Genomic DNA, 14,262 nt, shown 5'->3' with positions numbered 1-14,262 from the left:
GCTTGAAATTATATGATTTATGTGGAAATAAAGTGAAAATGAAACTGTGCAAAATGTAGTTTCAGATATAAGAACAAAGAAAGAAATAAAGTGTTATCCGTAATAGTACAAAAATCGTACAAAATCTTATCCACGAAATCATGAAAATCTTATCGGGATAAGACGCAAGACGCAAGACGCAAGGCGCAAGACGCAAAACACATGGACGCAAGGCTGTTTGTTGCGTTTGCCTTTAACGCAAGGTCGCAACGTCGCAAGGTCGCATGGACGCAAGGGCGCAAGGACGCAAGGTGTCTTGCGCCTTGCGAGGGCAAATTGTCAAACTTTTTTTTTAGGGCTGTCAGTCAACAAGCTTCAAAAAAATGGGTATTTTAGTGATAAGCCCACCACGAAAGTATACAAGTTTCTGTTACTATACGAAGTAACAGCACCGAAGGAGAATTAAAGCCCAACATTTACAGAACCAAACATATACAAATTTTAATAACAAAATAGTAGCAAACATCGGGAGCTTTAGCCGACACCCGCTCTAGTATTAAACGGAAGAACGTAGAACCCCGGATTGATTAGCCATTGGTAATTTGGTACCAATCGATAGCCGACTTTTTGAACCTTTTTGAAATCCTTTCGAAGCTTTGGAGTTGAATATCGTTAAATATGGTGTCGATAAATACAACACTAAAATTGATTATTATTTTTTGGTAAAATAACGAATATTCATATAGAAACGAGGTTGTTTTTCAAAAGAAAACGCCCTCAACGGAGAATACAAAGAACGGGCGAAACGGGAAAGCTCGCACCTAGAAAGTAATCATCTAAACGAAAACTATCTGTAAACGAGCCTCCCTAACAACCCGAAAACCTTAAAACAAATTAACCACTACTAAATCAAATACTACACAAAATTGATAAAAATCAAACACTAAAATTGATAAAAATCCACCACCTTTATGCATTGATGAGTTGTATGGTACAACTTTTTTAATGCATAAAAGTGATGAATTTATCAAATTTTGGGATTTATCACTAGCCACGACGACATACCTTGTTCCGGTTTTTTCAAATAACTTAGTTTTAAGTGGGTTCATCTATTCAAACCGTATAAGGTTAAATTAAACCAATATACTTAAAACAAGATGCAAACTGTGATATTCTATTAATCAAATTATACCATTACATAAATACCATTCATCCGTTGTCCACTATTATTCTTTCTTCTCGTCTTGCCAAGTTGCTTGCCACTGCTTGTCGTAAAATGTTGTCTCATCAAGCAGTTTCTTTAAGTTATCAACATCTTCGTTCTTTCGAATTAGAAGAACACCAGCTACTGCTACGAATAAAAGTGTTTTGCAGAAGAAATTTCCCATCTGGTCAACTAGACCGACACCAGTCAAACTATCCACAAAGTAAGCCATGAAGAATCCCACCATTGCAGCTCGACCTGCAAAACACAAGTTAAATGGGTCATCTATGGATCAGATATAACATACCAAAACACAGCACCTTCAAACAGTCATAACTTCGATATTGGCTGCAACTATTTGTTGGGGCCAAATCAAATCATTTTTTAAGTTATAATTTTTATCTTTTGAAAAGCACCAAATCACTTCATTGGAGTATCCATATTGGCAATTTCTAAGCTTCTTATAAAAATTTAGATATTTAGCTTCATTTTATTTCGATCATATAACAAATTCAAAATTTGACAAACCATTGAGCAGTTCGGCTTCAGGAAGATGAAACCGCTTCATCCAAGCCCACCATGGAATAATCGAGGTGTCAAAAACTACAGGGAAGTCATTGTTGGAAGATTCTGGATTGTCTTCTAGAAATTTCCTCCTTTTAACCTCTGAAAATATAAGTATCATTCATGTCAATAAAAACTTTAAACATAGATAACCGAGTTCTGATCTGCATTTAACAAGTAGCCATAATAAAATTGGAACGAAAACGCAAACATTCGGCGGATTGCATACCTTGCCATTTTCATTATAAGCTGCATACCTCAATTACATTAAGCTCGAAAAGGATAAAACAGTAATCATTTTATGTTAAACCAAGAGTTCCAAGAACATGACATATTTCATGATTATCTTCCATATCCAAAGCTAAGGTTCTTGTGGTATATTGTACATTTTGTTGTTTATACCAGAAAAAAGGCATCTCATATTGATACAAAAGTACATTTTTTTTTATCATCGATATTTGAAATCCTTGAAAAGGGTCCCTTTTCAGGATTTCAAATATCAAATATCAGATGATAAAAAATAATTGAAGAAACAATTAGGGGCATCTGTATGAGCTTATTAATGAATCTTATTGCTTAAAAGCAAATAAGCTATATAAATATAGCTTGTATTAAGCTAATTTACCTTTCCTCACAAATTAGCAATAAGCAAACAAATACCAGGGCCCCCACTTAGTTAATTAGTAAATTTAAGTTAGTTTTAATGTAACAGGCTAATAGCATTATCAAGGACTGTGTTTCATGGATTAAAAACTTAAAACTGCAGATAACTTGAATTCAATTCATGGAAACGCATTATAATTAACTTCCCCAAATAAACCCTAAATTAGACATGAACCCTAACGTACCCCAAATTCCGAACATACACAAATTTTCATGTCATATATAAATAAATAAATTGGTCTACATAAACTCACCAGCATCAATAACAGCATCCCAATCGGTTGCTCCACCTTTCTGAAACTGCTTTAAATCCCAAGTACCCGAAACCCATTTCGGATCTTCATATTTCAGAGCCACTTCCTCAACCAAATTCGCAACCGGAGCTCCGTTTCCAACCTCAGAATCTGTCTTTTCTTCAACAATAACGGCAGCAGCTCCAGACCCATTTTCAGTACTTCTAATTGACATAAAAAGCAACTGCCTTTGAGGCTTTACAGACTGAAATAAGTTAATTGGTAAGTGGGTTTTCGATGAAGATGAAAAAGAAGGAAGCTTTGTGGTTGGGGTTGAAGAAAATAAAGCCATTGATGAAGGCGATATTTATAATTTGAATTTTAATTTTCTGGAGTAAAGATTAGAACATATTGTGTGTGTGTGATTGAGGAAATTAAGCTAGGGCTGAGAATTGAAGTGGTGATAGTATTTAAGCAGGAGTGAAGTGATTGGGTTGAAGATATTGGAATATTCATCTATCTATTTTGGGATGTTTGGTATAGGGATAACAAAATATTTAAAACTGGAAAGAAAACCATTTTTATCTCACACCCGAACGTATAAATCAATTACTCCGTAATAAATTATACTCTACCGATACTGATTAAATCAACCACCATTGTCGTTTGAAGTTGGCGTTTAAGTTAACCCGAGGTCCCGGATTTAGCTCAGTTTATTTAGCTCATAGTTAGCTTTAGCTTAGTTTACTTCCTTCGAGCTTTATTTTTATCGTGATTTGTTTGTAACCGTTTTATAGGGTTCTTCACTTTTCAATGAAGGTTCCTAGTTTTAATATTAATCGTTATTTCCAGAAGGAAAAAAAAAAAATCAACCATCATTACTTGTTTAAAAATCAAAATTGATAGTCTACGTAGGCCTGTGATTTGTTGCATCCTTCGTCAACAATGCTTGTAGAAACCAGTTCGCCTAATATTTTATCATGTTCCTTTAATTTCCGGTCAGTAAAGGAGATTCATCGGGAGACGTTTAACGGAAAGTAGGTTAAATCGGAGCCTAAAAACAATAAAGCACCTTTCGGGACCGATTAGTATGCCTGCTTTGTCAGTAGTTTTTGTTTGGTTGTTTGCTTTTTAGCTTGATTTGGGTTCGGTGTGTATTGTTTAGCTTTGTTCGATGGCTAGTTTAGTTCTTTATTCTTGTTGATCGGGGTCGTTTGGTTAGTTTTAGCTCCGGGTAGGCTCGTTAGTAAATAGCGGTTGTTTGTTGTCTTTGCGAGTTATGTGGATATGACTTCACCCGATTCAGATACGATCTATTACTATTCATATTCGTGTTCTTATTATTATTATTATTATTATTATTATTATTATTATTATTATTATTATTATTATTATTATTATTATTATTGTTGTTGTTGTTGTTGTTTTTTTTTTTTTGTATTCTTCATGTTATTTTTACTAGTGTAGATTCACAATTTTACAAAATTATCAAAAAATAAATATTAGTTATACATTATAATAGTTGTAAAAACAGATAGTTGAGTTTTTAGTCTTACAAATTAAAATAATTATGGTTGAAATTATTATTATTATTATTATTATTATTATTATTATTATTATTATTATTATTATTATTATTATTATTATTATTATCTTCTTCTATCTTACTAAACCGGTAGTCTATGTCCACGTGTCATCACCAGATTTCTCCTCACAAATCCTAATTTTCTCAGAATTTAGAATTAAAAAATTCCTTAATTTTCTACATCTCCCTAATTAATCAGATTAATTTCATTATTTCTGCTAATTAACAAAAACCGCCCCAGTTAATCCCATGAATTAGGGCGACAATTTCTTCTTTACTTTCACAACTGCCTCACGATCTTCTTCCAATTTTCTCATCTCTTACACAACTCATGTTACTGTAAACAGTTTCTTCTTACCTACTCATGCGATCTTTTTGCTTCAATCGGTTTTGGCGATACCCTAAATAATTAGGGTTTTTCAGTTTTTTGGTTTTGCGTTTGTGAAAATGCGATCTGAGAGATGGAATATGGTTTGATCGACTGTTGGGTTTATGCAGTAAGGGCTAAGGCATTCGAAAATTAGTCGCCGCGAGAAAAATCGATTTACAAGGTTAATATTTGCTACTTTACGTTTAGATTAGATTAATTACAATTGCTACGTTTTGATTTTGATATAATTATAATATCCAGATGCCAAATGTGTTATTATATTTTCAAGTAATCAGACTGCACGATTCTAATTGATTCGGTTATTTAGTTGTCTGTTTTAATCTTCAATTTGAAATCATTCGATTTTAGCGACGATTAGCGAATTAGGGTTTCGTATTTGCCTGAATTGAAGTTTTGGGTATCACATTCCAGGTTTCAGTTTAATTATTTTTTTTGGATTGATTTTGTATTTTATTCAAGTAGCAATCCATCGATTTACAAAATGGTGTATCAATCTTAGTTATTCAAAGCCTGACCCAACGGTGTATCACTTTTCAGTTTATCCATGAAATTAACTAGCAATCAAAGTTTTAGGCTGATGGAATATGGTTAGTAACTATTTTTTTTTATTTCCAGTATCTTGAGGATTCTATGATTGATTTGTAATTATAAGCATCAACATTTTGTATGTAACTATTTCAAAGAATGTCGAGCTGATGATTAAAGAGGTTACTGGTGTTGTTTTGTTCACTTACGCCAGGTTAGTTTTTTATTTGAAATCTGATTTATAATTATTGCTATTAGTTTTTGTTTAGATTACACAAGGTTTATGAAAAAAATTTGAATCCAGAGGGTTAAAGCTCCTTACATATATAAAGTTAACATGACGTTGTTCATCGGGAAGGTAATAGCAATTGCTTAAGACACTTGAATTTCACTCTTTATATATTATGACTAAACTTTATTAATTATACTAACTTCTTTTTTTTTTGGAACAACAATTATAGTAACTTCTTTATTTTGGTTTCTTCCATCATCGTCACATGAATAACAAATTGCAGGTACACTACTCACTTGATTTTTGATATATTTCTATTTATTTTATTGTTATTTCATTTTATCGTTACAATAAATAAGTTCTTGATCATTGCAGCCTTGATCCATGGCCTATTTAATCCATTATATGAAGTTGATTTTGTTCAAGCAAAAGGGTGTCATCCTAAACCTATCCTCATCGGCACATTAACTGTTAGGTAACTGGTTATATTCATTTTGATGTTTTATTATTAAATTTTGTACCTTTTAATGCTTAATAGAGATTTATATTTGATATTTTGATTAAAATTATTGGATGATTATTATTGATCTATGTCAATTTGGATTAATACAACATAAAAGTGACCGAGAATGATTCTACATATACTGTCTTATACACTGCTACTGAGTGTAGCAGATATGGTTTGTAATTTTTAATCGATCTTCTTCTATAAATTTGATTTATCAGTTTTATTGACTGATCTCATTTTATAATACAAGCAGGTGGGGATCATCTATATAATTTTTTGTTTAATTGTTGCGTATTTTGTTTAATTGTATATAACTTTTTGTCATACGAGCAATGAGTTTATGGATTGCTTATGAGTATTGTCTAGAATTCATGAATTGCTACTGAGCTTAATTGATTGGTAGCAATTGCTACTGACCTTAATTTTTAGTTATGTATCTTTATGTATAGGTGTTGCCGATAGTTGCACCAAGAAAGGAGTCAAGCGTTTCACCAATTACTTTGCCGAGTGGAGCAGATACGGAGTAGGTACTGAGAAAGCTTCTCTTAAAAGCTTCACAGTGTCAGGTTCCTTGCATTAAGAATTGCATCACAGTGTCAGGTTCCTTGCATTGACTTTCTTCCAGGTATAACCTTATATTTCATGTTTCTCATTTTAGTCAACTTATACATTGATTTGTGAAAAATGAAGCAATTCAATGCAGTTTATTTGATATTTAAATGATAACGATGGTAAGATGGTCCCATTCATATTTAAAATGGTAAATGTAAGTGTATTTGATTCTTAATGCAAAAGTTTACATAAATTTGTCTATCCGTCTATCTAAGGAGTATACTACCAACAAGTGTTCTAATCAAAGACTATTATGAAGATGGAACTTTTGGTATTTTATATATTGAATGGAAAATGAATCATGTAACTCTTTCTGCATTCTTTGTTTAATGTATTTAATAGTAAGCTTCAAAGTGTGCTTCAAATTTAGTTAACTTTATGATTTTTTTTTTATTTTTTTTTTTTGTGTGTGTGTGGGATTAAGTGGGTTATGTCTGTTAACAGGAATTGGTGGATCGAGAGTTTTAAATCACGTGTTCTAAGAAAGCAACGATGAATTTATCAAATTAGTCAAACAATCCTAAGGCATACCTTTTAAATACTCAAAATTGTAAACAAATATCACAATTGTACATAGATTTGTAGGTGTTTTTTAATGTTCCTATCTGTGACGATCGCTCCAAATCCATATGGACGAACACGTCATTCATTGATTTCATTGCGAGGTATTTGACCTCTATGTGATACATTTTGTAACATTGTATTCGTTTGAAAAGGTATTTCATAAATGAATATATAAATTCCAGGTTTTTAACATCTGATGATTCCTACGTGTAGACAATCACCATTTAAATGGTTTACAATAATACATCTGTTGACAATACAGTCAAAATAAGATACATGGTAATGGTTTGGTGAATGCAAGTTTCTTGTATATAGCATGTATGACTCCAAGCACATATCTTGTATTACGTATAAGCAAACAGCGGAAGACTTCTAGAAACCTGAGAATAAACATGCTTCAAGTGTCAACACAAAGGTTGGTGAGTTCATAGTTTTAATATTACACATAATCCGTATATCAATGTGGATTACAAAAGTTCAGTTGTTTTATTCAAAACGTTTATCAATAGGTTTTACATAAAAGGTGGATCACAAGATTTCAGTTGTTTCATTCGAAACGTTTATCAATCGGTTCTACAAAATTGAGCACCCTGGTAACTAAACTTTAATGTTTATATAATTTGTACCCTTTGTATAATCATCTTAATAATATACGCAAACCAACGTGTACGCTTCTCAAATAGCATACGTCCGTTAAAAGGCTAGCGCTCTAGCTCGGACGGGGATATCAAGCCCTATGGATCCATATAATACTACTCGCGCCCACCAGTTCTTATAACCGGCAGTTACTAGTTACCAAAGCTAAGGGATTTTCGGTTCAAACTCGGTGTAGAATTTAGTATGTACTTGTATCCATTGCGTTTAAAATAAAGTGCATGTATTCTCAGCCCAAAAATATAGATTGCAAAAGCAATTAAAAAGGAAGCATATGAAACTCACACATATAAATATTGTATATCGGTTAATAAAACATTTGCATGTATTCTCAGCCCAAAAATGTAGAGAGTAAAAGGGATCTTATGAAACTCACACAAAATCAGTTTTAGTATTTGTATCCATTTAGTAAAACAGTTTATAAAACTGCGCATGTATTCTCAGCCCAAAAATATATTTAAAAAGGGATCAAATGAAACTCACAGTTAAATATTGATATACAATATTGTAGGAAAGCACGTAGACGCATCGGAGATGATAAACACGAGGTTTGATTCACAAAAAAAAAATACCCCCGAACATTACCCATAACCTCCTTGGCAATAACCCATAATTTCCTTAGCTCTAGCTTGCTCGAAAACTCATTTTGAAAATTACTTGGACAGCACTCCGTCGTAATATTTTTTGTACATTATTATTTTTGTATCGCAAAAATAATAACACTAATAATAATAAAAAAATAATAAGATTAATAATAATCTTATTAATAATAATAATAATAATAATAATAATAATAATAATAATAATAAATAATAAATAATATTACGGAGTATATATATATTTGTGTATGTGTGTGATTTAAATCGAGCGAAAACACTGAAATTTATAGATGTGGCCTGAAATCTGGAGTCATGCGACTCGCATGGAAATGGCCTTCTGGCCATGCGACTCGCATGAGGACCAGGGACAGCTCACATATGCTTTGTAATTTAGCTCGTCGACATAATTAAATATTAATATAATATATATAATTTAAATAATTAATTATATATTATATTAAATTCACGTGCATAGTTGACTTGTAATTTTTGTTCCGATAAGTCGTACGTCATCACTCGACTTATGTCCCGGTTCTGGTTTTTCGAATGTCCTTTCGTACGCTGAGAAAACTTGCATTTTACGTTTCGTGACACGTACCTTTGTCAAGATATAGCCTTAAGTTATCAATAAACTATACCACTCATAGTATATCTTAAACTTTCGAGTATTTTGGTCATTTACTTCTATAAATCATCGTCTCGTTATTTGTTAAAAATACATTTTAAAATAGTGTTTTACTGTAGCAATTCACTGTAGCAAAGTCAATTTCACTGTAGCAAATAGTGATTTTCGAAAACACTGTAGCATTTTGAGTAATGTGGCAATTTGAAAACACTGTAGCAAATTAGTGTTTAACTGGTTCATCTTAAACGCTTTAGTTAACTTATCTAAATATCAATTGAATCAATAAACGAATGTTACTATCGTTTATTATATATATGTATATATCTTTTTAATATACATAAATCAGTTTTTAAATACACATTGGACGTTATTTATAAATAAATTTTAATAATAAATATTTCAACTTATCATATACATTCAAATAGATATTTAAACCAATAAGTTTAATGTACGGTATCAAACAATTAATACATTGTTACCTTTTCATGTTATAGTATATATGTATCTTTTTACATATAATTGTTCGCGAATCGTCGAAAACAACCGAAGGTATTTAAATATATAAAAGTAATTCAAAAATTTTGAGATTCAGTTTTACAGACTTTGCTTATCGTGTCGGAAATGTTTATCATACAAAGATTAAGTTTAAATTTAGTCGAAATTTCTGGGTCATCACACTATCACTGGTCCAATAAATGATCTACTTATACTCAACATGCTCATCTTCTATTCCGAAGATCTACTTATGCTTATTAGTTCTACTGACTTTAATAAATGTGATATTTGTTTATGTTTCCAGCTGTTCACAGTGTATCATAAACGTTCATTGTGATTTCAATTGCCTTGATGATGATGAAGATGATGCTGCTATGTCCTCTATTGATGTATTGACCATAATTGTCTTGCTGGTACTGAAAGAGAAAAGAGGACAGGAAATCGGGTGCATTTATTATTGTTTTAGGCCCAATTATAGCACATAAGAGTTGAAATATCAAGAAGATATATAAATGAACTGTTGTATCGCTTTTAGCATGGGCTGTTTCGTTTTGACTAACTGAATTGTTGTCAAGTCATGATTGTTAATAAGATGGGAATAGATTGACATTTTTATTTTTGAAGGTACAAATATTGAATATGATTTGGGGAAGTTGATGAACGATAAGGACGAAATAGTAGGAAGAAAGAGCATGGTGCATTATGAATAATAACTGTGACGTCCTTCGACGTGCTACAAGGTGTGTTACCTATTGTGTTAATTGTGGACGCTATTTGATGAGTATGCAAAGAACTATAGATGTACTCTATTTGATGTCAAGAGTGATGGATTTTTATCAGGTGAGTTTTTAGATTGTTGTCAATCATTAAGTGATCATGTTTGTGCAGGGTGCAATCATGGTTGTCTGGGCATCCGAGACTACTGTCGTTGCTACCAAAGATGGTTGAATCGGCATGAAGAGTCAGATGCGGTATTATTTCAGTTACTTGCTATTGTTTTTAATCATACTTTGTAGATTTGCACTAGCACTAGCCAAATGGGTGTAAAAATAGGCAGTTTTTAGTCAATAGTTTTATTTTATATGCATTTTACTTATTAGCTTTTTATAAATATTAATGTAAATTACAAAATCTACAAGGTTTTGGGACCCATGGGTGAAAAAATCTAATAGGCAGTTTCACATATATGAATTTAAGTCTGCATATTCTTCTTGATAGGCAGTTTCACATTTAAATTATTCAATTTTCAACTGACTGTCAAGTGTTCAATGATATGTTCAAGTTAAATCTACATATTCTCTCATTTTCATAGCTTGCAGTACATGTAACTCATGGATATTATCTAATATTTGTAGGAAAAAACTGGACCAGTGGTTGGCTTTTTATATGGGGATTGTAAAATGGAAGGTGCTTTTTTGTTGGGTAAGTTATTTTAATTATCTGTCGAATTCAGCCATATTCAGCATATTACTTAATTATATGCTTAGTTTTAAGAAGGAATGATTACATGAAAGAGTCATAATGATCATACTCATTAGTTATTAGCTACTATCTTTTATATGGTTTATATCTAGGTTAATTTATCTCCCTATATTATAATTAGTGATACAACAATGCCTACAATGATAGTTCAATAAGTTTTATATTATAGGTGACAGTTTAGACCCATTCATAAGTGAACGGGTTGATTTTGGCACTGTCCGATCTCGAACCAGGTAAATCTGAAAATATATATAAAAGGAGGAACATGTCGAATGTGTTGGAATTTACTCAAGGTCCTCTAATAACGGGAGTAACTGATGGATGTTTCATGGGTGAGTTGCATGTTCTACATCTTGAAAGAGTTTACAGTACTATTTCACTCTCAATAAAAGTTTATAGGAATAAATTATCATGAAGATGTTGAAACTTTGTTGCATATCATTCTGAAATATTTGTGGTTCAAGACTTTCTTTCGATAAACCTCTGTAGAACTATATTTAGCTTCTGATCTCTAAAGTTGTTAGCATAAATCGTTTTTTAACAAAAGATTTTTTAAAAAACTGATTTTTTTAATGCACGGTCTCATTCACTTAATCTGTAACTCACTTAGATCTTTTATCTATATTAATTTAAATCCTTTTTTTTGTCACAAAAATATACGTTCAGGTATCCTTAGTGTTGTATTTGTACATTAGCCCGTATTTAGTGGTTTTTTGTACATATCACTTTACTATAGATGTACATGCTCAACATAAAGGTATGACAACTGACTTAAATTCAAATCCACTTGGTGAGAGTGATAACTTAATGATACATTTGGGAGTTTGAGACTTCATTTATGGATTACCATTAAGGTTAGTAGTCTTTGTTTTATTGTATATTGTTTGTTGTTATTCATTACTTAATGTTGCTTTTTTTGAAATGAGTATAATAGGTTTCAAGTTTTTAAGTAGTTAAGATATTGATTTAGTAAAAATGGAATTTCTTTAGTGGTCATCCGTTATTTCATGAGTAGTTAATAAGGTTCGTCGAATATGTGAACCTGATCGACTAAAAAAAGATTGAATTATTTTAGCTGCATTTTTGTCGATATTGCCAATTGTTATGTGAGTTTGATATTTTTTTGATTATGTGAGTTCGATATTGCCAATCACTTATGTTTGTTCATGCTTTCAGGGAATGAAGAACCCACCGAGTGATTAATCTATCTTGAAATTCTTACTACAAGTTGGAAATCATATTTTACACCTTATTAGCTTTGGTTAGTATTTTATTGTGTAACACACTAAAATATCGTGCAAAGCACGGGCTCTTTCACTTGAAACACATGTAATCTAATCCAAACTCGCCTTAAATCTTTTGTTGTTATGTGTTTTAGTTTAAGACTAATTATTGGTTCATACTATATTGAAACAGGCATTTGAGCACCTATTGGTCAAGTATACGTCTTTTGCTCTCTTGGATTTTGGATTTTGTTATATTTGATATAATCTAATCATGCCAATTGCATCGAATTCATGTATTTATAGAAAACAAACTTCACTTCAACGGTATTTTTGCTTTGTTATAAATTCACCAGTTGCAAAAAAACGTATATTTGCAACTTATGGGCTCAGTGAGATGTCTTCATATATGTTTTTGGCATTTATAGCAAGGTTGGCTATTCATTTTTGGGATCTTAATTAAAACATGATTAACATTTGTCCAAACATTAGTCTGCTTTAGAACTACTTAATATAAGCATTTTGCTATCAATGATGTGTTTTCTGTTTTGCTATTGTTGAATTTAATAGCCTTGACCTATGTGTTTTGTGTAACACACATAGATACTAAAGCAATTCACTCACAACAATACTTTTCATACTGACTTTATCATATTGTTAATTGATATAACATTTTACGATTCAAAATTATTTGTTGAAGAGTCCCCGTGCAAAGCACGGGCTCATAAATCTAGTTAAACATATATTTGTAATTAATCACTACCCCTTACAAACCATGTGGCTTACTGCCACATGGCACCCTACCATTCATCTACCTTCTCTCCATCCATTTGTCACTCAACTATTGGCCACCAAATTATACGTATGCAACCCCAGAAAAACATCACGTGGCACTCTATCACAAATATATTTTTCTACCCTACTAAAACCGCCGCTTAATTTCAATTCATCGAATTACACCACATGAATCGACTTCATCTGCTTCCAAATTGAAAAACCGAATGTCAGTCTTCATCTTCATGTTCTTCCATCTGATTCAACAACCTTTTGAATCGATGAATCCAATTTGTAATTCCGTCTACGTTGAATCCGATTGCAGAAACAGAAATCCCTACCATTTAATTTGTAATCCCATCTATGTTGAATCCGGTTGCAGAAACAATCCAACGATCGATCCGACAATGAAATCATTCAAATGATCGATTGGATTATCATCACCTTTTAGATCGTTTTTGCAGCAAGTGTTGATCTAGGTTAGATGTCGATGCCGTTGATTGCTCGGTATGATTTTTTAAAGTTCCAACTTGATGTTTATGAGTTTTTTACTTTACTTTATAATGGTTATTTGAATCGAGTATTATCATCGCCTTTCCTTTATGTATATTCATTATTATTAATGGAGTTTGATTTTATAAGTTTTATGAATGCACACAAGTTGTTCGATGTAATGCGAATAACAAATCTGGGCTATTTGGATCAATGAAGATTGTAAACAGGTAGGTTTGATATATATCCACTCTGAATACGGTCAACAATAACTTTGAATACGGATCTCGATGCGGCAACAGGGTTGATTTTGATCTTAAATCTGAGCCATGGGAACTTGCAGGTATGATTAAGTTTTAATACATCTTTATTTTATGTGTTGGGGTTTGGTTAATTTTCATTTTTTGTTACAATTAATTGTTTTATTATGATTTAATATATGTTCTTTTCTATGTAACTGACTTACAATTTTTCTCCAAAGATGTTCAATTTCGATTTCTTATCCATCCAGTTATTGAACAAAGACGTCAACCATGTAATCATGTATGTATTCATGTTGATTAGTTCTTTCATTAAGTATATTCATGGATACTTAATATTTGTTTTTCAATTTTTTGTGGTTAATCAGTATACCCATATAAGTGATGTATACCTTCATCTACTAATCTTAGGTTGGACTACTACAGCTTTTATACTACATATGTGTTTTATGAATCCTTTGCCATCAAGTATAAAAACTACTGTTATTTGAATGTCTTGAGCAACATTCTGTAGCAGGTTAGTCCATTGATTTTTGACATTTGTTTTTAAATATGAGCATTGTGTAAAATCTGTATCCCTTTTTTTTCTTTAAATTTG

General features: G+C 31.7%; 1 protein-coding gene across 1 annotated transcript; it reads right to left on the bottom strand.

The window, feature by feature from the left end:
- Window positions 1–1,027: 1,027 nt before the first annotated feature.
- On the bottom strand, window positions 1,028–3,132 carry LOC139840231 (light-harvesting complex-like protein 3 isotype 2, chloroplastic). Its single transcript, XM_071830476.1, has 3 exons — window positions 2,665–3,132; window positions 1,712–1,849; window positions 1,028–1,441 (listed from the first exon to the last, which is right to left on the bottom strand). The coding sequence occupies exons 1-3, from the start codon at window positions 2,993–2,995 to the stop codon at window positions 1,206–1,208; spliced, it is 705 nt and encodes a 234-aa protein (XP_071686577.1). The 5' UTR covers window positions 2,996–3,132; the 3' UTR covers window positions 1,028–1,205.
- Between the last annotated feature and the right edge of the window lie 11,130 nt (window positions 3,133–14,262).

This window comes from Rutidosis leptorrhynchoides, chromosome 4 (assembly GCF_046630445.1).
Source record: "Rutidosis leptorrhynchoides isolate AG116_Rl617_1_P2 chromosome 4, CSIRO_AGI_Rlap_v1, whole genome shotgun sequence".
NCBI classification, from domain to species: domain Eukaryota; kingdom Viridiplantae; phylum Streptophyta; class Magnoliopsida; order Asterales; family Asteraceae; genus Rutidosis; species Rutidosis leptorrhynchoides.
This window is presented reverse-complemented; position numbering and strand designations above follow the sequence as displayed.